We start from the raw sequence: 25,535 nt of genomic DNA, 5'->3' as shown, positions 1-25,535 counted from the left end.
CTCCCTCAGCCTCCCAAGTAGCCAGGATTACAGACATGTGCCACCACACTCAGCTAATTTTTATATTTTTAGTAGAGACAGGGTTTCACCATGTTGGCCAGTCAGGTCTCAAACTCCTAACCTCAAGTGATCCGCCTGCCTCGGCCTCCCAAAGCGCTGGGATTATAGGCGTGAGCCGCTACGCCCGGCCCTTTCAAAATTCTTAAAAAGCAATATTGGCTTGGTGCTAGGAGTGTTTATTTACAGAGGTAACAGGCTGTGTAACAACAAAGACAATCAGAGTAAGTTGGTTACAAAAACTTCCCAAAGGAAGATGGCAGAGGCCTGGACCAGGGAAAGGAGGCAAGTCTGAACTCCCCAGAGTTTTCAGCAGCCTCTTCTACTTCTGTGGCCCTGGCCTGAAGAACAGTCCTGTCTCCATCAGATCAATAGTTGGAAAGACCTAGGAAGAGAGGGGTTCTGAGAAAAGAGGGGTCAGCCAGGAAGGAGACGAGAGGCAGAGGAGACAGCCAGCCCCATCCTAGCACCTTCCAGCAACATCAGCATCAGACCCACGCAGTCCGAAACACAACAAGAACAAGAAAACAATAGCCATAGCCATAGTAATGACCCCGAACAACAGAGAAATTGGCAAGACATGGGTTTCACTTTGTCGGCATGGTATTTTTATTAGTTTGCAACTTTTCATTTAAGATAAAGCAGAGTGTTGGACAGGCAAAGCTACTCCAAGGAAGCCTCTTAAACGCCCACCTTGTTGCAGGTGGGACACTCATGCCCAGCTGCTCCAGCTGGAAAAGACAGGACTTCAAGTGGGTTCAGGAGCTCAGGCCTCTGAATACACAAGCAAAGGCGAGGCTAGCGGGTGAGGGGTGATTCAGCCGCAGTTGCAGCTGACTTGGGAAGAGAATTTGTTAGGAGGGAATGGACATTAATTAGGGTGGACTCTCCTTAGGAAAAGGCAGGCAGATATGGCTTCATCTTATAGTGAGGAATGGACCCTGAGCAGTGGTTTGGGGCCCAATGATGAAGGACAGGTCACAGCTTTGGAAGATGGGGTTAGCAGGACTCACATGAGGCCTGAGTCCAAAGCCTCAGATCTTACACTGGCAGCACACAGGCACACAGCAGCTAGACTGGGAGCAGCAGGGATTGCAGCAACTGGACTGGCAGCAGGATGACCCACAGCCTGAGGAACAGCAGCAGGGCTTACAGCAGCTGGACTGGCAGCAGCAGGGCTTACAGCAGCTGGACTGGCAGCAGCAGGGCTTACAGCAGCTGGACTGGCAGCAGCAGGGCTTACAGCAGCTGGACTGGCAGCAGGATGACCCACAGCCTGAGGAGCAGCAGCAGGGCTTATAGCATCTGCACTGGGAGCAGCCACAAGAACCACAGCCCCCCTTAGAACCCCCACAAGAGCCACAGCCCCCCTTGGAGCCCCCACAGGAGCCACAGCCTCCCTTGGAGCCCTCACAGGAGCCACAGCCTCCCTTGGAGCCCCCATAGGAGCCACAGCTGGAGCAGGAACAGGCTGGAACACAGCAGCACACGGGCTTGCAGCAGCAGACGGGCACACAGCAGCTGGAGCCACATCCCCCACAGTCAGAGCCACAGCCCCCACAGCCGGAGCCACAGCACCCACAGCCGGAGCCACAGCCTCCAGAACAGCCACAGCAGCCCATGGTTCTGGTGGATTGAGGGTGGAGCAGGTAGAGGAGCAGGTGAGAGGGAGGTGCAGGTGTGGAGCCCCCTGAGCCTGGGCTCTTTATATACCTGTCCAGAGGTCAGGCACAATACAGGGTCACTTCCTTGTGACTGTTTACACTATTTTTCCAGAGCTCTATTTTTTTTCCTCTTTGCTAGTGACTTCCTCCTGGCTCAATTGAGCATCTACTTTCTTTGTTTGCTAAATTTGTCTTTTTCCCCATTTGTTTTGGCCCCTACAATTAAAACCTCAGCTCCAGGCTCTCTGGTGCTTCCCGCAAAGCTCCAGGGTGCTGGTCACCTGCTCTCTGCTGACCACATGTGACCAATGGGCAACAGCCTCTGCCCACGTGCTCTCATCTTTCCTGTGTTGACTCCCTCAGGAATATTAATTTCACATTTTTAGATTTCAAAATTATCCATGGTCTTTATATTTTACTCATGCCATTCTCAGTTTTGCATTGCTCTAAAGAAATACTTGAAGCTGGGTAATTTATAAAGGAAAGAGGTTAGAATGGCTCATGGTTCTGCAGGCTGCACAAGCATGGCACCCACCTCTGCTCAGCTTCTGGGCAGGCCCTCAGGGAGCTTTTCCTCATGGTGGAAGGTGAAGCAGGAGCAGGCACGCCCCATGGTGAGAGTGGGAGCAAGGGGTGAGGAGGGGCCACACACTTGTGAACAACCAGATCTGAGTGAACACACTCATCACCAAGGGGATGGCGCTATGCCAGTCATGAGGGATCCACTCCCATGACCTAAACACCTCCTTGCAGGCCCCTCCTTCAACACTGGGGATTACATTTTGACAAGAGATTTGGAGGGGACATCCCAACTGTATCACTATCCCCTTGACCCCTCAAATCTCATGTCCTTACATCGCAGAATAGAATCATCTCTTCCCAACAGTCCTCTCAATGTCTTGACTCATTCCAACATCAAGTCCAAAGTCCCAAGTCCAAGTTCCTTCCACCAATGAACTTGTGAAAATCAAAACACATTATTTACTTTGAAGATACAGGAGGGTGTAGGCATTGGGCAAACATTCCCATTCCAAAAGGGAGAAGTCAGCCCAAAGGAAGGGGCTACGGACCCCATGCATGTCTGAAATCCAGCAGGGCAGCCATTAAATCTTAAAGCTCCAAAATAATGTCCTTGGACTCCCAGTCCCACATCCAGGGTACACTGGAGTGACAGGTGGGCTCCTAAGGCCTTGGGGAACTCCACCCTTGTGGCTTTGCAAGGTTCGCACCCTGCAGCTGCTCTCGTGGGTTGGAGTTGTGTGCCTGCAGCTTCTCCATGCTCAAGATGTAAGCTGCCAGTGGCTCTACCATTCTGGGGTCTGGAGGATGGTGTCCTCCTTCCCACAGCTCAATTAAGCAATGCCCCAGTGGGGACTCTATGTGGGCCTCCTACTCCACATTTCCCCCCTACACTGCCCTAGTATATATCCTCTGTGCGGGCTCTGCCCCTGCAGCAGGCTTCTGCCTGAGTGCCCAGGCTTTCTCATAAATCCTCTGCAATCTAGGTAGAGGATCCCAAGCCTCCTTCACTCTTGTATTCTACACACCTACAGGCTTAACACCACATGGGAGCTACCAAGGCTTATGGCTTGCACCCTCTGAAGCCAGAGTTACATTTGGGGTCTTTTGAGCTGAGGCTGGAGCTGGAGCAGCCTATGTGTGGGGAGCAGTGCTCCAAGGCTATGCAGGGCAGTGAGGGCCTGGGGTGAGCCCCTGAAACCATGCTGTCCTCCTAGACCTCTAGGTCAGTGATGAGAGGGGCTGTCTCAAACACTTTTGAAATGCATTTGAAGTCTTTTCCAATTGTGTTGGCTATTAGCACTTGGGTTTTTTTGTTTGTTTGTTTTTTGAGTCATGCTAATATCTCCAGCAGGTGGTTGCTCTATAGCCTGCTTGGATTCTTCTCCTGATAATGCTTTTTCATTCTCTGCCACATGGCCATGCTGCAAAGTTTCCAAACTTTTACACTTTGATTCCCTTTTAAATATAAATTCCAACTTTAATTCATTTATGTGCTCTTGCATGTGAGAATACGATGTTAGATTCAGTCAGGCCACAGCTTGAATGTTTGCTGCTTAGAAATTTCTTCCACTAGATATCCTAAGTCATCACTCCTAAGTAGAAATTTTCAGAGCCCCCTAGGGCATGAAACACAATACGATCAAGCTCTCTGCCAAGGTGTAACACAAGTGATCTTTGTTTTAGTTTTCAGTAAGTTCCTTATTTCCATCTGAGACCTCATCAGGCTGGACTTCATTGTTCTTATCACTTTAATTATTTTGGACACAACCATTTAACCAGTCTCAAAGGAGTTCCAACCTTTTCCTCATCTTTCTGTCTTCTTCTGAGCCCTCCAAAATCTTCCAATCTCTGGCCATTACCCAGTTCCAAAGTCACCTCCACATTTTCAGGTGTCTTTATAGCAACATACCACTCCTGGTACAATTTTCTATATTTTTTGTGTTGCCATAAAGAAATACCTGAGGCTGGGTAATTTATAAATAAAAAAGGTTTAATTGGCTCATGGTTCTGCAAGTTGTACAAGCATGGCACCGACATCTGCTCAGCTTCTGGTGAGGCCCTCAGGGAGCTTTTATTCATGGTAGAAGGCAAAGCAGGAGCAGGCATGCCACATGGTGACAGCTGAGAAAGAGAGAGCTGGTGGAGGGACAGAGGCCACACATTTTTTTTTTTTGAGATGGAGTTTTGCTCTTATTACTCAGGCTGGAGTACAATGGCATGATCTCGGCTCACCGCAACCTCCGCTTCCCGGGTTCAAGTGATTCTCCTGCCTCAGCCTCCCGAATAGCTGGGAGTACAGGCATGCGCCACCACACCTGGCTAATTTTGTATTTTTAGTAGAGACGGGGTTTCTCCCTGTTGGTCAGGCTGGTCTCGAACTCCTGACCTCAGGTGATCTGCCCACCTCAGCCTCCCAAAGTGTTGAGATGACATGCATGAGCCACCATGCCTGGTCAGTGCCACACATTTTTAAACAACCAGATCTTGCTCGAACTTACTCATCACCAAGGAGATGGTGCTAAACCATTCATGAAAAATCTACACCCATGATCCAAACACGTCCCAGCAGGCCCCACCAACATAAGATTTGGAGGAGGCATCCAAACTATATTACTGGGGATCACTTTTTTTTTTTTAGATGAAGTCTTCCTCTGTCACATGGGCTGGATTGCAGTGACGTGATCACAGCTTACTGCAGCTTCAAACTTCTGGGCTTAAGGAATCTTCCCACCTCGGCCTCCTAGGTAGCTGGGAATATAGGCGTGTATCACCATACCCAGCTAACTTTTAAACTTTTTGTAGAGATGGGGACTTGCCATGTTGCTCTGGCTGGTCTCAAACTCCTGGCCTCCAGTGATCCTCCTACCTTGGCCTCCCAAAGTGCTGGGATTGCAGGTGTGAGCCACTGCACCCAGACAATATCCTTTCCTTTCCTATCCAAATAAGAATAATCTGTCCTCATCTTGTTGTTTGTGGGGAATCTTTTCCCCTACTCAATTATTTCTGAAAATCTCACAAGTCTCTCTGCTGTTGCTTTCTCTCTTCCCCAGGCAGAGTGTTCACTCCTCTTAGGCTGCTTACTTCAGCTGCTCAGCTGGGTTCCCTGCTCAGTTCTACTCCATGTGGGGAAAGAGGTTCCTTTATGCCATGGTCTGCATGTGTCCCCCAAAATTCATGTATTAGAAACTTCATCCCCAATGCAAGTGTTGGGAGGTGGGGCCTAACAAAAGGCACTTGGAATGCATTAGTGCTGCTCCAAGGACTTGAGGGAGGGCATTCACCCCTTTCTGTTCTTCTGCCATGTGAGGACAACATATTCATGTTCTCTTGCCCTTCTGCCTTCCAATATGTGAAGACACAGTAAGAAGGCCCACACCAGATACCAGCACCTTGATCGTGGACTTCCCAGCCTTCAGGACTCTGAGAAAGTACATTTCAGTTCTTCATCAATTACCCAGGTCAATTATTATCTTATAGCAGCAATAATGGACTGAGGCACTCTAGTCACAAAACCCTTGCTTATATGAGGCTACTTTCTTTGTTTAAGGGATGCATGCTAAACCCTGAGGAGAGCATAAGAGGAGCACATTACTGAAAAGAAACGGAAGTCTGCTTACCAGATGTCCCTGCTCCTCAAATCTCTTGGACATGCGATTGGGCATTGTTTCACCAGTGTACTCACCTAAGAACACAGCAGCATGTCCCCAATGTACTCGCCCAAGACTACAGCAACATGTCACCAGCATTCTCACCCAAGAATACAGCAACATGTCACCAGGGTACTCACCCAAGAATACAGCAACATGTCACCAGCGTACTCGCCCAAGAATACAGCAACATGTCACCAGCGTACTCGCCCAAGAATACAGCAACATGTCACCAGCGTACTCGCCCAAGAATACAGCAACATGTCACCAGCGTACTCGCCCAAGAATACAGCAACATGTCACTAGTGTACTCACCCAAGAATACAGCAACATGTACTCACCCAAGAATACAGCAACATGTCACGAGTGTACTCGCCCAAGAATACAGCAACATGTCACGAGTGTACTAGCCCAAGCATACAACAACATGTCACCAGTGTACTCACCCAAGAATACAGCAACATCTCACCAGTGTATTTGCCCAAGCATACAGCAACACGTCACAGAGTACTCACCCCAGCATACAGCAACACGTCACCAGTGTACTCACACAAGAATACAGCAACACGTCACCAGTGTACTCACTCAAGAATACAGCAACATGTCACCAGAGTACTCGCACAAGAATACAGCAACATGTCACCAGCGTACTCGCCCAAGAATACAGCAACATGTCACCAGGGTACTCGCCCAAGAATACAGCAACATGTCACCAGCGTACTCGCCCAAGAATACAGCAACATGTCACCAGCGTACTCGCCCAAGAATACAGCAACATGTCACTAGTGTACTCGCCCAAGAATACAACAACATGTCACTAGTGTACTCGCCCAAGAATACAGCAACATGTACTCACCCAAGAATACAGCAACATGTCACGAGTGTACTCGCCCAAGAATACAGCAACATGTCACGAGTGTACTCACACAAGAATACAGCAACATGTCACGAGTGTACTCACCCAAGCATACAGCAACATGTCACCAGTGTACTCACCCAAGAATACAGCAACATGTCACCAGTGTACTCGCCCAAGCATACAGCAACACGTCACAGCGTACTCACCCCAGCATACAGCAACACGTCACCAGTGTACTCACACAAGAATACAGCAACATGTCACCAGCGTACTCGCCCAAGAATACAGCAACATGTCACCAGCGTACTCGCCCAAGAATACAGCAACATGTCACTAGTGTACTCGCCCAAGAATACAGCAACATGTAACTAGTGTACTCGCCCAAGAATACAGCAACATGTACTCACCCAAGAATACAGCAACATGTCACGAGTGTACTCGGCCAAGAATACAGCAACGTGTCACGAGTGTACTCGCCCAAGAATACAGCAACATGTCACGAGTGTACTCGCCCAAGCATACAGCAACATGTCACCAGTGTACTCACCCAAGAATACAGCAACATGTCACCAGTGAAGTCACCCAAGAATACAGCAACATGTCACCAGTGTATTCGCCCAAGCATACAGCAACACGTCACAGCGTACTCACCCCAGCATACAGCAACACATCACCAGTGTACTCACACAAGAATACAGCAACAAGTCACCAGCGTACTCGCCCAAGAATACAGCAACATGTCACCAGCGTACTCGCCCAAGAATACAGCAACATGTCACCAGCGTACTCGCCCAAGAATACAGCAACATGTCACCAGCGTACTCGCCCAAGAATACAGCAACATGTCACCAGCGTACTCGCCCAAGAATACAGCAACATGTCACCAGCGTACTCGCCCAAGAATACAGCAACATGTCACCAGCGTACTCGCCCAAGAATACAGCAACATGTCACTAGTGTACTCACCCAAGAATACAGCAACATGTACTCACCCAAGAATACAGCAACATGTCACGAGTGTACTCGCCCAAGAATACAGCAACATGTCACGAGTGTACTCGCCCAAGCATACAGCAACATGTCACCAGTGTACTCACCCAAGAATACAGCAACATGTCACCAGTGTATTCGCCCAAGCATACAGCAACACGTCACAGAGTACTCACCCCAGCATACAGCAACACGTCACCAGTGTACTCACACAAGAATACAGCAACACGTCACCAGTGTACTCACTCAAGAATACAGCAACATGTCACCAGAGTACTCGCCCAAGAATACAGCAACATGTCACCAGCGTACTCGCCCAAGAATACAGCAACATGTCACCAGCGTACTCGCCCAAGAATACAGCAACATGTCACCAGCGTACTCGCCCAAGAATACAGCAACATGTCACCAGCGTACTCGCCCAAGAATACAGCAACATGTCACTAGTGTACTCGCCCAAGAATACAACAACATGTCACTAGTGTACTCGCCCAAGAATACAGCAACATGTACTCACCCAAGAATACAGCAACATGTCACGAGTGTACTCGCCCAAGAATACAGCCACATGTCACGAGTGTACTCACACAAGAATACAGCAACATGTCACGAGTGTACTAACCCAAGCATACAGCAACATGTCACCAGTGTACTCACCCAAGAATACAGCAACATGTACTCACCCAAGAATACAGCAACATGTCACGAGTGTACTCGCCCAAGAATACAGCAACATGTCACGAGTGTACTCGCCCCAGCATACAGCAACATGTCACCAGTGTACTCACCCAAGAATACAGCAACATGTCACCAGTGTATTCGCCCAAGCATACAGCAACACGTCACAGAGTACTCACCCCAGCATACAGCAACACGTCACCAGTGTACTCACACAAGAATACAGCAACACGTCACCAGTGTACTCACTCAAGAATACAGCAACATGTCACCAGAGTACTCGCCCAAGAATACAGCAACATGTCACCAGCATACTCGCCCAAGAATACAGCAACATGTCACTAGTGTACTCGACCAAGAATACAACAACATGTCACTAGTGTACTCGCCCAAGAATACAGCAACATGTACTCACCCAAGAATACAGCAACATGTCACGAGTGTACTCGCCCAAGAATACAGCAACATGTCACGAGTGTACTCACACAAGAATACAGCAACATGTCACGAGTGTACTCACCCAAGCATACAGCAACATGTCACCAGTGTACTCACCCAAGAATACAGCAACATGTCACCAGTGTACTCGCCCAAGCATACAGCAACACGTCACAGCGTACTCACCCCAGCATACAGCAACACGCCACCAGTGTACTCACACAAGAATACAGCAACATGTCACCAGCGTACTCGCCCAAGAATACAGCAACATGTCACCAGCGTACTCGCCCAAGAATACAGCAACATGTCACCAGCGTACTCGCCCAAGAATACAGCAACATGTCACCAGCGTACTCGCCCAAGAATACAGCAACATGTCACCAGCGTACTCGCCCAAGAATACAGCAACATGTCACCAGCGTACTCGCCCAAGAATACAGCAACATGTCACCAGCGTACTCGCCCAAGAATACAGCAACATGTCACCAGCGTACTCGCCCAAGAATACAGCAACATGTCACCAGCGTACTCGCCCAAGAATACACCAACAAGTCACCAGCGTACTCGCCCAAGAATACAGCAACATGTCACTAGTGTACTCACCCAAGAATACAGCAACATGTACTCGCCCAAGAATATAGCAACATGTCACGAGCGTACTCGCCCAAGCATACAGCAACATGTCACAGCATACGCACCCAAGCATACAGCAACATGTCACCAGTGTACTCACCCAAGAATACAGCAACATGTCACGAGTGTACTCGCCCAAGAATACAGCAACACATCACCAGTGTACTTACCCAAGAATACAGCAACACGTCACCAATGCACTCACCGAAGCATACAGCAACATGTCACCAGTGTACTCGCCCAAGAATACAGCATCATGTCACCAGCGTACTGGCCTAAGAATACAGCAACATGTCACCAGCGTACTCAGCCAATCATACAGCAACATGTCACCAGTGTACTCACCCAAGAATACAGCAACATGTCACCAGTGTACTCACCCAAGCAAACAGCAACATGTCACCAGTGTACTCACCCAAGCATACAGCAACATGTCACAGCGTACTCACCCAAGCATACAGCAACATGTCACCAGAGAACTCGCCCAAGAATACAGCAACATGTCACCAGCGTACTCGCCCAAGAATACAGCAACATGTCACCAGCGTACTCGCCCAAGAATACAGCAACATGTCACCAGCGTACTCGCCCAAGAATACAGCAACATGTCACCAGCGTACTCGCCCAAGAATACAGCAACATGTCACCAGCGTACTCGCCCAAGAATACAGCAACATGTCACCAGCGTACTCGCCCAAGAATACAGCAACATGTCACTAGTGTACTCACCCAAGAATACAGCAACATGTACTCACCCAAGAATACAGCAACATGTCACGAGTGTACTCGCCCAAGAATACAGCAACAAGTCACGAGTGTACTCGCCCAAGCATACAGCAACATGTCACCAGTGTACTCACCCAAGAATACAGCAACATGTCACCAGTGTATTCGCCCAAGCATACAGCAACACGTCACAGAGTACTCACCCCAGCATACAGCAACACGTCACCAGTGTACTCACACAAGAATACAGCAACACGTCACCAGTGTACTCACTCAAGAATACAGCAACACGTCACCAGAGTACTCGCCCAAGAATACAGCAACACGTCACCAGCGTACTCGCCCAAGAATACAGCAACATGTCACCAGCGTACTCGCCCAAGAATACAGCAACATGTCACCAGCGTACTCGCCCAAGAATACAGCAACATGTCACCAGGGTACTCGCCCAAGAATACAGCAACATGTCACTAGTGTACTCGCCCAAGAATACAACAACATGTCACTAGTGTACTCGCCCAAGAATACAGCAACATGTACTCACCCAAGAATACAGCAACATGTCACGAGTGTACTCGCCCAAGAATACAGCAACATGTCACGAGTGTACTCACACAAGAATACAGCAACATGTCACGAGTGTACTCACCCAAGCATACAGCAACATGTCACCAGTGTACTCACCCAAGAATACAGCAACATGTCACCAGTGTACTCGCCCAAGCATACAGCAACACGTCACAGCGTACTCACCCCAGCATACAGCGACACGTCACCAGTGTACTCACACAAGAATACAGCAACATGTCACCAGCGTACTCGCCCAAGAATACAGCAACATGTCACCAGCGTACTCGCCCAAGAATACAGCAACATGTCACTAGTGTACTCGCCCAAGAATACAGCAACATGTAACTAGTGTACTCGCCCAAGAATACAGCAACATGTACTCCCCCAAGAATACAGCAACATGTCACGAGTGTACTCGCCCAAGAATACAGCAACGTGTCACGAGTATACTCGCCCAAGAATACAGCAACATGTCACGAGTGTACTCGCCCAAGCATACAGCAACATGTCACCAGTGTACTCACCCAAGAATACAGCAACATGTCACCAGTGTACTCACCCAAGCATACAGCAACATGTCACCAGTGTATTCGCCCAAGCATACAGCAACACGTCACAGCGTACTCACCCCAGCATACAGCAACACATCACCAGTGTACTCACACAAGAATACAGCAACATGTCAACAGCGTACTCGCCCAAGAATACAGCAACATGTCACCAGCGTACTCGCCCAAGAATACAGCAACATGTCACCAGCGTACTCGCCCAAGAATACAGCAACATGTCACCAGCGTACTCGCCCAAGAATACAGCAACATGTCACCAGCGTACTCGCCCAAGAATACAGCAACATGTCACAGCGTACTCACCGAAGCATACAGCAACATGTCACCAGAGAACTCGCCCAAGAATACAGCAACATGTCACCAGCGTACTCGCCCAAGAATACAGCAACATGTCACCAGCGTACTCGCCCAAGAATACAGCAACATGTCACCAGCGTACTCGCCCAAGAATACAGCAACATGTCACCAGCGTACTCGCCCAAGAATACAGCAACATGTCACCAGCGTACTCGCCCAAGAATACAGCAACATGTCACCAGCGTACTCGCCCAAGAATACAGCAACATGTCACTAGTGTACTCACCCAAGAATACAGCAACATGTACTCACCCAAGAATACAGCAACATGTCACGAGTGTACTCGCCCAAGAATACAGCAACAAGTCACGAGTGTACTCGCCCAAGCATACAGCAACATGTCACCAGTGTACTCACCCAAGAATACAGCAACATGTCACCAGTGTATTCGCCCAAGCATACAGCAACACGTCACAGAGTACTCACCCCAGCATACAGCAACACGTCACCAGTGTACTCACACAAGAATACAGCAACACGTCACCAGTGTACTCACTCAAGAATACAGCAACACGTCACCAGAGTACTCGCCCAAGAATACAGCAACACGTCACCAGCGTACTCGCCCAAGAATACAGCAACATGTCACCAGCGTACTCGCCCAAGAATACAGCAACATGTCACCAGCGTACTCGCCCAAGAATACAGCAACATGTCACCAGGGTACTCGCCCAAGAATACAGCAACATGTCACTAGTGTACTCGCCCAAGAATACAACAACATGTCACTAGTGTACTCGCCCAAGAATACAGCAACATGTACTCACCCAAGAATACAGCAACATGTCACGAGTGTACTCGCCCAAGAATACAGCAACATGTCACGAGTGTACTCACACAAGAATACAGCAACATGTCACGAGTGTACTCACCCAAGCATACAGCAACATGTCACCAGTGTACTCACCCAAGAATACAGCAACATGTCACCAGTGTACTCGCCCAAGCATACAGCAACACGTCACAGCGTACTCACCCCAGCATACAGCAACACGTCACCAGTGTACTCACACAAGAATACAGCAACATGTCACCAGCGTACTCGCCCAAGAATACAGCAACATGTCACCAGCGTACTCGCCCAAGAATACAGCAACATGTCACTAGTGTACTCGCCCAAGAATACAGCAACATGTAACTAGTGTACTCGCCCAAGAATACAGCAACATGTCACGAGTGTACTCGCCCAAGAATACAGCAACATGTCACGAGCGTACTCACACAAGCATACAGCAACATGTCACCAGTGTACTCACCCAAGAATACAGCAACATGTCACCAGTGTATTCGCCCAAGCATACAGCAACACGTCACAGCGTACTCACCCCAGCATACAGCAACACATCACCAGTGTACTCACACAAGAATACAGCAACATGTCACCAGCGTACTCGCCCAAGAATACAGCAACATGTCACTAGTGTACTCGCCCAAGAATACAGCAACATGTAACTAGTGTACTCGCCCAAGAATACAGCAACATGTACTCACCCAAGAATACAGCAACATGTCACGAGTGTACTCGCCCAAGAATACAGCAACGTGTCACAAGTGTACTCGCCCAAGAATACATCAACATGTCACGAGTGTACTCGCCCAAGCATACAGCAACATGTCACCAGTGTACTCACCCAAGAATACAGCAACATGTCACCAGTGTACTCACCCAAGAATACAGCAACATGTCACCAGTGTATTCGCCCAAGCATACAGCAACACGTCACAGCGTACTCACCCCAGCATACAGCAACACATCACCAGTGTACTCACACAAGAATACAGCAACATGTCATCAGCGTACTCGCCCAAGAATACAGCAACATGTCACCAGCGTACTCGCCCAAGAATACAGCAACATGTCACCAGCGTACTCACCCAAGAATACAGCAACATGTCACCAGCGTACTCGCCCAAGAATACAGCAACATGTCACCAGGGTACTCGCCCAAGAACACAGCAACATGTCACCAGCGTACTCGCCCAAGAATACAGCAACATGTCACCAGCGTACTCGCCCAAGAATACAGCAACATGTCACCAGCGTACTCGCCCAAGAATACAGCAACATGTCACCAGCGTACTCGCCCAAGAATACAGCAACATGTACTCGCCCAAGAATATAGCAACATGTCACGAGCGTACTCGCCCAAGAATACAGCAACATGTCACCAGCGTACTCGCCCAAGCATACAGCAACATGTCACCAGTGTACTCGCCCAAGCATACAGCAACATGTCACAGCATACTCACCCAAGCATACAGCAACATGTCACCAGTGTACTCACCCAAGAATACAGCAACATGTCACGAGTGTACTCGCCCAAGAATACAGCAACACATCACCAGTGTACTTACCCAAGAATACAGCAACACGTCACCAATGCACTCACCGAAGCATGCAGCAACATGTCACCAGTGTACTCGCCCAAGAATACAGCATCATGTCACCAGCGTACTGGCCTAAGAATACAGCAACATGTCACCAGCGTACTCACCCAATCATACAGCAACATGTCACCAGTGTACTCACCCAAGAATACAGCAACATGTCACAGCGTACTCACCCAAGCATAGAGCAACATGTCACCAGTGTACTCACCCAAGCATACAGCAACATGTCACAGCGTACTCACCCAAGCATACAGCAACATGTCACCAGCGTACTCGCCCAAGAATACAGCAACATGTCACCAGCGTACTCGCCCAAGAATACAGCAACATGTCACCAGCGTACTCGCCCAAGAATACAGCAACATGTCACCAGCGTACTCGCCCAAGAATACAGCAACATGTCACCAGCGTACTCGCCCAAGAATACAGCAACATGTCACCAGCGTACTCGCCCAAGAATACAGCAACATGTCACCAGCGTACTCGCCCAAGAATACAGCAACATGTCACCAGCGTACTCGCCCAAGAATACAGCAACATGTCACTAGTGTACTCACCCAAGAATACAGCAACATGTACTCACCCAAGAATACAGCAACATGTCACGAGTGTACTCGCCCAAGAATACAGCAACATGTCACGAGTGTACTCGCCCAAGCATACAGCAACATGTCACCAGTGTACTCACCCAAGAATACAGCAACATGTCACCAGTGTACTCACCCAAGAATACAGCAACATGTCACGAGTGTACTCACACAAGAATACAGCAACATGTCACGAGTGTACTCACCCAAGCATACAGCAACATGTCACCAGTGTACTCACACAAGAATACAGCAACATGTCACGAGTGTACTCGCCCAAGCATACAGCAACATGTCACCAGTGTACTCGCCCAAGAATACAGCAACATGTCACCAGTGTACTCACCCAAGAATACAGCAACATGTCACGAGTGTACTCACCCAAGAATACAGCAACATGTCACGAGTGTACTCGCCCAAGAATACAGCAACATGTCACGAGTGTACTCACACAAGAATACAGCAACATGTCACGAGTGTACTCACCCAAGCATACAGCAACATGTCACCAGTGTACTCACCCAAGAATACAGCAACATGTCACCAGTGTACTCGCCCAAGCATACAGCAACACGTCACAGCGTACTCACCCCAGCATACAGCAACACGTCACCAGTGTACTCACACAAGAATACAGCAACATGTCACCAGCGTACTCGCCCAAGAATACAGCAACATGTCACCAGCGTACTCGCCCAAGAATACAGCAACATGTCACTAGTGTACTCGCCCAAGAATACAGCAACATGTAACTAGTGTACTCGCCCAAGAATACAGCAACATGTACTCCCCCAAGAATACAGCAACATGTCACGAGTGTACTCGCCCAAGAATACAGCAACGTGTCACGAGTATACTCGCCCAAGAATACAGCAACATGTCACGAGTGTACTCGCCCAAGCATACAGCAACATGTCACCAGTGTACTCACCCAAGAATACAGCAACATGTCACCAGTGTACTCACCCAAGCATACAGCAACATGTCACCAGTGTATTCGCCCAAGCATACAGCAACACGTCACAGCGTACTCACCCCAGCATACAGCAACACATCACCAGTGTACTCACACAAGAATACAGCAACATGTCACCAGCGTACTCGCCCAAGAATACAGCAACATGTCACCAGCGTACTCGCCCAAGAATACAGCAACATGTCACCAGCGTACTCGCCCAAGAATACAGCAACATGTCACCAGCGTACTCGCCCAAGAATACAGCAACATGTCACCAGGGTACTCGCCCAAGAATACAGCAACATGTCACCAGCGTACTCGCCCAAGAATACAGCAACATGTCACCAGCGTACTCGCCCAAGAATACAGCAACATGTCACCAGCGTACTCGCCCAAGAATACAGCAACATGTCACCAGCGTACTCGCCCAAGAATACAGCAACATGTCACCAGCGTACTCGCCCAAGAATACAGCAACATGTCACTAGTGTACTCACCCAAGAATACAGCAACATGTACTCGCCCAAGAACATAGCAACATGTCACGAGCGTACTCGCCCAAGAATACAGCAACATGTCACTAGTGTACTCGCCCAAGAATACAACAACATGTCACTAGTGTACTCGCCCAAGAATACAGCAACATGTACTCACCCAAGAATACAGCAACATGTCACGAGTGTACTCGCCCAAGAATACAGCAACATGTCACGAGTGTACTCACACAAGAATACAGCAACATGTCACGAGTGTACTCACCCAAGCATACAGCAACATGTCACCAGTGTACTCACCCAAGAATACAGCAACATGTCACCAGTGTACTCGCCCAAGCATACAGCAACACGTCACAGCGTACTCACCCCAGCATACAGCAACACGTCACCAGTGTACTCACACAAGAATACAGCAACATGTCACCAGCGTACTCGCCCAAGAATACAGCAACATGTCACCAGCGTACTCGCCCAAGAATACAGCAACATGTCACTAGTGTACTCGCCCAAGAATACAGCAACATGTAACTAGTGTACTCGCCCAAGAATACAGCAACATGTCACGAGTGTACTCGCCCAAGAGTACAGCAACATGTCACCAGTGTACTCACACAAGCATACAGCAACATGTCACCAGCGTACTCGCCCAAGAATACAGCAACATGTCACCAGCGTACTCGCCCAAGAATACAGCAACATGTCACCAGCGTACTCGCCCAAGAATACAGCAACATGTCACCAGCGTACTCGCCCAAGAATACAGCAACATGTCACTAGTGTACTCACCCAAGAATACAGCAACATGTACTCACCCAAGAATACAGCAACATGTCACGAGTGTACTCGCCCAAGAATACAGCAACATGTCACGAGTGTACTCGCCCAAGCATACAGCAACATGTCACCAGTGTACTCACCCAAGAATACAGCAACATGTCACCAGTGTATTCGCCCTAGCATACAGCAACACGTCACAGAGTACTCACCCCAGCATACAGCAACACGTCACCAGTGTACTCACACAAGAATACAGCAACACGTCACCAGTGTACTCACTCAAGAATACAGCAACATGTCACCAGAGTACTCGCACAAGAATACAGCAACATGTCACCAGCGTACTCGCCCAAGAATACAGCAACATGTCACCAGCGTACTCGCCCAAGAATACAGCAACATGTCACCAGCGTACTCGCCCAAGAATACAGCAACATGTCACCAGCGTACTCGCCCAAGAATACAGCAACATGTCACTAGTGTACTCGCCCAAGAATACAACAACATGTCACTAGTGTACTCGCCCAAGAATACAGCAACATGTACTCACCCAAGAATACAGCAACATGTCACGAGTGTACTCGCCCAAGAATACAGCAACATGTCACGAGTGTACTCACACAAGAATACAGCAACATGTCACGAGTGTACTCACCCAAGCATACAGCAACATGTCACCAGTGTACTCACCCAAGAATACAGCAACATGTCACCAGTGTACTCGCCCAAGCATACAGCAACACGTCACAGCGTACTCACCCCAGCATACAGCAACACGTCACCAGTGTACTCACACAAGAATACAGCAACATGTCACCAGCGTACTCGCCCAAGAATACAGCAACATGTCACCAGCGTACTCGCCCAAGAATACAGCAACATGTCACTAGTGTACTCGCCCAAGAATGCAGCAACATGTAACTAGTGTACTCGCCCAAGCATACAGCAACACGTCACAGCGTACTCACCCCAGCATACAGCAACACGTCACCAGTGTACTCACACAAGAATACAGCAACATGTCACCAGCGTACTCGCCCAAGAATACAGCAACATGTCACTAGTGTACTCGCCCAAGAATACAGCAACATGTAACTAGTGTACTCGCCCAAGAATACAGCAACATGTACTCACCCAAGAATACAGCAACATGTCACGAGTGTACTCGCCCAAGAACACAGCAACATGTCACGAGTGTACTCAAACAAGAATACAGCAACATGTCACAAGTGTACTCACCCAAGCATACAGCAACATGTCACCAGTGTACTCACCCAAGATTACAGCAACATGTCACCAGTGTACTCGCCCAAGCATACAGCAACACGTCACAGCGTACTCACCCCAGCATACAGCAACACGTCACCAGTGTACTCACACAAGAATACAGCAACACGTCACCAGCGTACTCGCCCAAGAATACAGCAACATGTAACCAGCGTACTCGCCCAAGAATACAGCAACATGTCACCAGCGTACTCGCCCAAGAATACAGCAACATGTCACCAGCGTACTCGCCCAAGAATACAGCAACATGTCACCAGCGTACTCGCCCAAGAATACAGCAACATGTCACCAGCGTACTCGCCCAAGAATACAGCAACATGTCACCAGGGTACTCGCCCAATAATACAGCAACATGTCACCAGCGTACTCGCCCAAGAATACAGCAACATGTCACCAGCGTACTCGCCCAAGAATACAGCAACATGTCACCAGCGTACTCGCCCAAGAATACAGCAACATGTCAGCAGCGTACTCGCCCAAGAATACAGCAACATGTCACTAGTGTACTCACCCAAGAATACAGCAACATGTACTCGCCCAAGAATATAGCAACATGTCACGAGCGTACTCGCCCAAGAATACAGCAACATGTCACGAGTGTACTCGCCCAAGCATACAGCAACATGTCACCAGTGTACTCGCCCAATCATACAGCAACATGTCACAGCGTACTCACCCAAGCATACAGCAACATGTCACCAGTGTACTCACCCAAGAATACAGCAACATGTCACGAGTGTACTCGCCCAAGAATACAGCAACACGTCACCAGTGTACTTACCCAAGAATACAGCAACACGTCACCAATGCACTCACCGAAGCATAGAGCAACATGTCACCAGGGTACTCGCCCAAGAATACAGCATCATGTCACCAGCGTACTGGCCTAAGAATACAGCAACATGTCACCAGCGTACTCACCCAATCATACAGCAACATGTCACCAGTGTACTCACCCAAGAATACAGCAACATGTCACGAGTGTACTCACCCAAGCAAACAGCAACATGTCACCAGTGTACTCACCCAAGCATACAGCAACATGTCACAGCGTACTCACCCAAGCATACAGCAACATGTCACCAGCGTACTCGCCCAAGAATACAGCAACATGTCACCAGCGTACTCGCCCAAGAACACAGCAACATGTCACCAGCGTACTCGCCCAAGAATACAGCAACATGTCACGAGTGTACTCACCCAAGCAAACAGCAACATGTCACCAGTGTACTCACCCAAGCATACAGCAACATGTCACAGCGTACTCACCCAAGAATACAGCAACATGTCACGAGTGTACTCACCCAAGCAAACAGCAACATGTCACCAGTGTACTCACCCAAGCATACAGCAACATGTCACAGCGTACTCACCCAAGCATACAGCAACATGTCACCAGCGTACTCGCCCAAGAACACAGCAACATGTCACCAGCGTACTCGCCCAAGAATACAGCAACATGTCACCAGCGTGCTCGCCCAAGAATACAGCAACATGTCACCAGCGTGCTCGCCCAAGAATACAGCAACATGTCACCAGCGTACTCGCCCAAGAATACAGCAACATGTCACCAGCGTACTCGCCCAAGAATACAGCAACATGTCACCAGCGTACTCGCCCAAGAATACAGCAACATGTCACTAGTGTACTCACCCAAGAATACAGCAACATGTACTCACCCAAGAATACAGCAACATGTCACGAGTGTACTCGCCCAAGAATACAGCAACATGTCACGAGTGTACTCGCCCAAGCATACAGCAACATGTCACCAGTGTACTCACCCAAGAATACAGCAACATGTCACCAGTGTATTCGCCCAAGCATACAGCAACACGTCACAGAGTACTCACCCCAGCATACAGCAACACGTCACCAGTGTACTCACACAAGAATACAGCAACACGTCACCAGTGTACTCACTCAAGAATACAGCAACATGTCACCAGAGTACTCGCCCAAGAATACAGCAACATGTCACCAGCGTACTCGCCCAAGAATACAGCAACATGTCACCAGCGTACTCGCCCAAGAATACAGCAACATGTCACCAGCGTACTCGCCCAAGAATACAGCAACATGTCACCAGCGTACTCGCCCAAGAATACAGCAACATGTCACTAGTGTACTCGCCCAAGAATACAACAACATGTCACTAGTGTACTCGCCCAAGAATACAGCAACATGTACTCACCCAAGAATACAGCAACATGTCACGAGTGTACTCGCCCAAGAATACAGCAACATGTCACGAGTGTACTCACACAAGAATACAGCAACATGTCACGAGTGTACTCACCCAAGCATACAGCAACATGTCACCAGTGTACTCACCCAAGAATACAGCAACATGTCACCAGTGTACTCGCCCAAGCATACAGCAACACGTCACAGCGTACTCACCCCAGCATACAGCAACACGTCACCAGTGTACTCACACAAGAATACAGCAACATGTCACCAGCGTACTCGCCCAAGAATACAGCAACATGTCACCAGCGTACTCGCCCAAGAATACAGCAACATGTCACCAGCGTACTCGCCCAAGAATACAGCAACATGTCACTAGTGTACTCACCCAAGAATACAGCAACATGTACTCGCCCAAGAATATAGCAACATGTCACGAGCGTACTCGCCCAAGAATACAGCAACATGTCACGAGTGTACTCGCCCAAGCATACAGCAACATGTCACCAGTGTACTCGCCCAAGCATACAGCAACATGTCACAGCATACTCACCCAAGCATACAGCAACATGTCACCAGTGTACTCACCCAAGAATACAGCAACATGTCACGAGTGTACTCGCCCAAGAATACAGCAACACATCACCAGTGTACTTACCCAAGAATACAGCAACACGTCACCAATGCACTCACCGAAGCATACAGCAACATGTCACCAGTGTACTCGCCCAAGAATACAGCATCATGTCACCAGCGTACTCACCCAATCATACAGCAACATGTCACCAGTGTACTCACCCAAGAATACAGCAACATGTCACGAGTGTACTCACCCAAGCAAACAGCAACATGTCACCAGTGTACTCACCCAAGCATACAGCAACATGTCACAGCGTACTCACCCAAGCATACAGCAACATGTCACCAGCGTACTCGCCCAAGAATACAGCAACATGTCACCAGCGTACTCGCCCAAGAATACAGCAACATGTCACCAGCGTACTCGCCCAAGAATACAGCAACATGTCACCAGCGTGCTCGCCCAAGAATACAGCAACATGTCACCAGCGTGCTCGCCCAAGAATACAGCAACATGTCACCAGCGTACTCGCCCAAGAATACAGCAACATGTCACCAGCGTACTCGCCCAAGAATACAGCAACATGTCACCAGCGTACTCGCCCAAGAATACAGCAACATGTCACTAGTGTACTCACCCAAGAATACAGCAACATGTACTCACCCAAGAATACAGCAACATGTCACGAGTGTACTCACCCAAGCATACAGCAACATGTCACCAGTGTACTCACCCAAGAATACAGCAACATGTCACCAGTGTACTCGCCCAAGCATACAGCAACACGTCACAGCGTACTCACCCCAGCATACAGCAACACGTCACCAGTGTACTCACACAAGAATACAGCAACATGTCACCAGCGTACTCGCCCAAGAATACAGCAACATGTCACCAGCGTACTCGCCCAAGAATACAGCAACATGTCACCAGCGTACTCGCCCAAGAATACAGCAACATGTCACTAGTGTACTCACCCAAGAATACAGCAACATGTACTCGCCCAAGAATATAGCAACATGTCACGAGCGTACTCGCCCAAGAATACAGCAACATGTCACGAGTGTACTCGCCCAAGCATACAGCAACATGTCACCAGTGTACTCGCCCAAGCATACAGCAACATGTCACAGCATACTCACCCAAGCATACAGCAACATGTCACCAGTGTACTCACCCAAGAATACAGCAACATGTCACGAGTGTACTCGCCCAAGAATACAGCAACACATCACCAGTGTACTTACCCAAGAATACAGCAACACGTCACCAATGCACTCACCGAAGCATACAGCAACATGTCACCAGTGTACTCGCCCAAGAATACAGCATCATGTCACCAGCGTACTCACCCAATCATACAGCAACATGTCACCAGTGTACTCACCCAAGAATACAGCAACATGTCACGAGTGTACTCACCCAAGCAAACAGCAACATGTCACCAGTGTACTCACCCAAGCATACAGCAACATGTCACAGCGTACTCACCCAAGCATACAGCAACATGTCACCAGCGTACTCGCCCAAGAATACAGCAACATGTCACCAGCGTACTCGCCCAAGAATACAGCAACATGTCACCAGCGTACTCGCCCAAGAATACAGCAACATGTCACCAGCGTGCTCGCCCAAGAATACAGCAACATGTCACCAGCGTGCTCGCCCAAGAATACAGCAACATGTCACCAGCGTACTCGCCCAAGAATACAGCAACATGTCACCAGCGTACTCGCCCAAGAATACAGCAACATGTCACCAGCGTACTCGCCCAAGAATACAGCAACATGTCACTAGTGTACTCACCCAAGAATACAGCAACATGTACTCACCCAAGAATACAGCAACATGTCACGAGTGTACTCGCCCAAGAATACAGCAACATGTCACGAGTGTACTCGCCCAAGCATACAGCAACATGTCACCAGTGTACTCACCCAAGAATACAGCAACATGTCACCAGTGTATTCGCCCAAGCATACAGCAACACGTCACAGAGTACTCACCCCAGCATACAGCAACACGTCACCAGTGTACTCACACAAGAATACAGCAACACGTCACCAGTGTACTCACTCAAGAATACAGCAACATGTCACCAGAGTACTCGCACAAGAATACAGCAACATGTCACCAGCGTACTCGCCCAAGAATACAGCAACATGTCACCAGCGTACTCGCCCAAGAATACAGCAACATGTCACCAGCGTACTCGCCCAAGAATACAGCAACATGTCACCAGCGTACTCGCCCAAGAATACAGCAACATGTCACTAGTGTACTCGCCCAAGAATACAACAACATGTCAATAGTGTACTCGCCCAAGAATACAGCAACATGTACTCACCCAAGAATACAGCAACATGTCACGAGTGTACTCGCCCAAGAATACAGCAACATGTCACGAGTGTACTCACACAAGAATACAGCAACATGTCACGAGTGTACTCACCCAAGCATACAGCAACATGTCACCAGTGTACTCACCCAAGAATACAGCAACATGTCACCAGTGTACTCGCCCAAGCATACAGCAACACGTCACAGCGTACTCACCCCAGCATACAGCAACACGTCACCAGTGTACTCACACAAGAATACAGCAACATGTCACCAGCGTACTCGCCCAAGAATACAGCAACATGTCACCAGCGTACTCGCCCAAGAATACAGCAACATGTCACTAGTGTACTCGCCCAAGAATACAGCAACATGTAACTAGTGTACTCGCCCAAGAATACAGCAACATGTACTCACCCAAGAATACAGCAACATGTCACGAGTGTATTCGCCCAAGAATACAGCAACGTGTCACGAGTGTACTCGCCCAAGAATACAGCAACATGTCACGAGTGTACTCGCCCAAGCATACAGCAACATGTCACCAGTGTACTCACCCAAGAATACAGCAACATGTCACCAGTGTATTCGCCCAAGTATACAGCAACACGTCACAGCGTACTCACCCCAGCATACAGCAACACATCACCAGTGTACTCACACAAGTATACAGCAACATGTCACCAGCGTACTCGCCCAAGAATACAGCAACATGTCACCAGCGTACTCGCCCAAGAATACAGCAACATGTCACCAGCGTACTCGCCCAAGAATACAGCAACATGTCACCAGCGTACTCGCCCAAGAATACAGCAACTTGTCACCAGCGTACTCGCCCAAGAATACAGCAACATGTCACCAGCGTACTCGCCCAAGAATACAGCAACATGTCACCAGGGTACTCGCCCAATAATACAGCAACATGTCACCAGCGTACTCGCCCAAGAATACAGCAACATGTCACCAGCGTACTCGCCCAAGAATACAGCAACATGTCACCAGCGTACTCGCCCAAGAATACAGCAACATGTCACCAGCGTACTCGCCCAAGAATACAGCAACATGTCACCAGCGTACTCGCCCAAGAATACAGCAACATGTCACTAGTGTACTCGCCCAAGAATACAACAACATGTCACTAGTGTACTCGCCCAAGAATACAGCAACATGTACTCACCCAAGAATACAGCAACATGTCACGAGTGTACTCGCCCAAGAATACAGCAACATGTCACGAGTGTACTCACACAAGAATACAGCAACATGTCACGAGTGTACTCACCCAAGCATACAGCAACATGTCACCAGTGTACTCACCCAAGAATACAGCAACATGTCACCAGTGTACTCGCCCAAGCATACAGCAACACGTCACAGCGTACTCACCCCAGCATACAGCAACACGTCACCAGTGTACTCACACAAGAATACAGCAACATGTCACCAGCGTACTCGCCCAAGAATACAGCAACATGTCACCAGCGTACTCGCCCAAGAATACAGCAACATGTCACCAGCGTACTCGCCCAAGAATACAGCAACATGTCACTAGTGTACTCACCCAAGAATACAGCAACATGTACTCGCCCAAGAATATAGCAACATGTCACGAGCGTACTCGCCCAAGAATACAGCAACATGTCACGAGTGTACTCGCCCAAGCATACAGCAACATGTCACCAGTGTACTCGCCCAAGCATACAGCAACATGTCACAGCATACTCACCCAAGCATACAGCAACATGTCACCAGTGTACTCACCCAAGAATACAGCAACATGTCACGAGTGTACTCGCCCAAGAATACAGCAACACATCACCAGTGTACTTACCCAAGAATACAGCAACACGTCACCAATGCACTCACCGAAGCATACAGCAACATGTCACCAGTGTACTCGCCCAAGAATACAGCATCATGTCACCAGCGTACTCACCCAATCATATAGCAACATGTCACCAGTGTACTCACCCAAGAATACAGCAACATGTCACGAGTGTACTCACCCAAGCAAACAGCAACATGTCACCAGTGTACTCACCCAAGCATACAGCAACATGTCACAGCGTACTCACCCAAGCATACAGCAACATGTCACCAGCGTACTCGCCCAAGAATACAGCAACATGTCACCAGCGTACTCGCCCAAGAATACAGCAACATGTCACCAGCGTACTCGCCCAAGAATACAGCAACATGTCACCAGCGTGCTCGC

General features: G+C 48.8%; 1 protein-coding gene across 1 annotated transcript; it reads right to left on the bottom strand.

Annotated features, from left to right (window-relative positions):
* Window positions 1-642: 642 nt before the first annotated feature.
* Window positions 643-6,286, bottom strand: LOC134756460 (keratin-associated protein 5-8-like). The gene has a single exon (XM_063693303.1). The coding sequence runs from the start codon at window positions 1,677-1,679 to the stop codon at window positions 1,092-1,094; it is 588 nt and encodes a 195-aa protein (XP_063549373.1). The 5' UTR covers window positions 1,680-6,286; the 3' UTR covers window positions 643-1,091.
* Window positions 6,287-25,535: the final 19,249 nt, after the last annotated feature.

This window comes from Gorilla gorilla, chromosome 9 (assembly GCF_029281585.2).
Source record: "Gorilla gorilla gorilla isolate KB3781 chromosome 9, NHGRI_mGorGor1-v2.1_pri, whole genome shotgun sequence".
NCBI lineage: Eukaryota > Metazoa > Chordata > Mammalia > Primates > Hominidae > Gorilla > Gorilla gorilla.
Note: the sequence above shows the minus strand (reverse complement) of the source record. Positions and strands in the feature narration are given on the sequence as shown.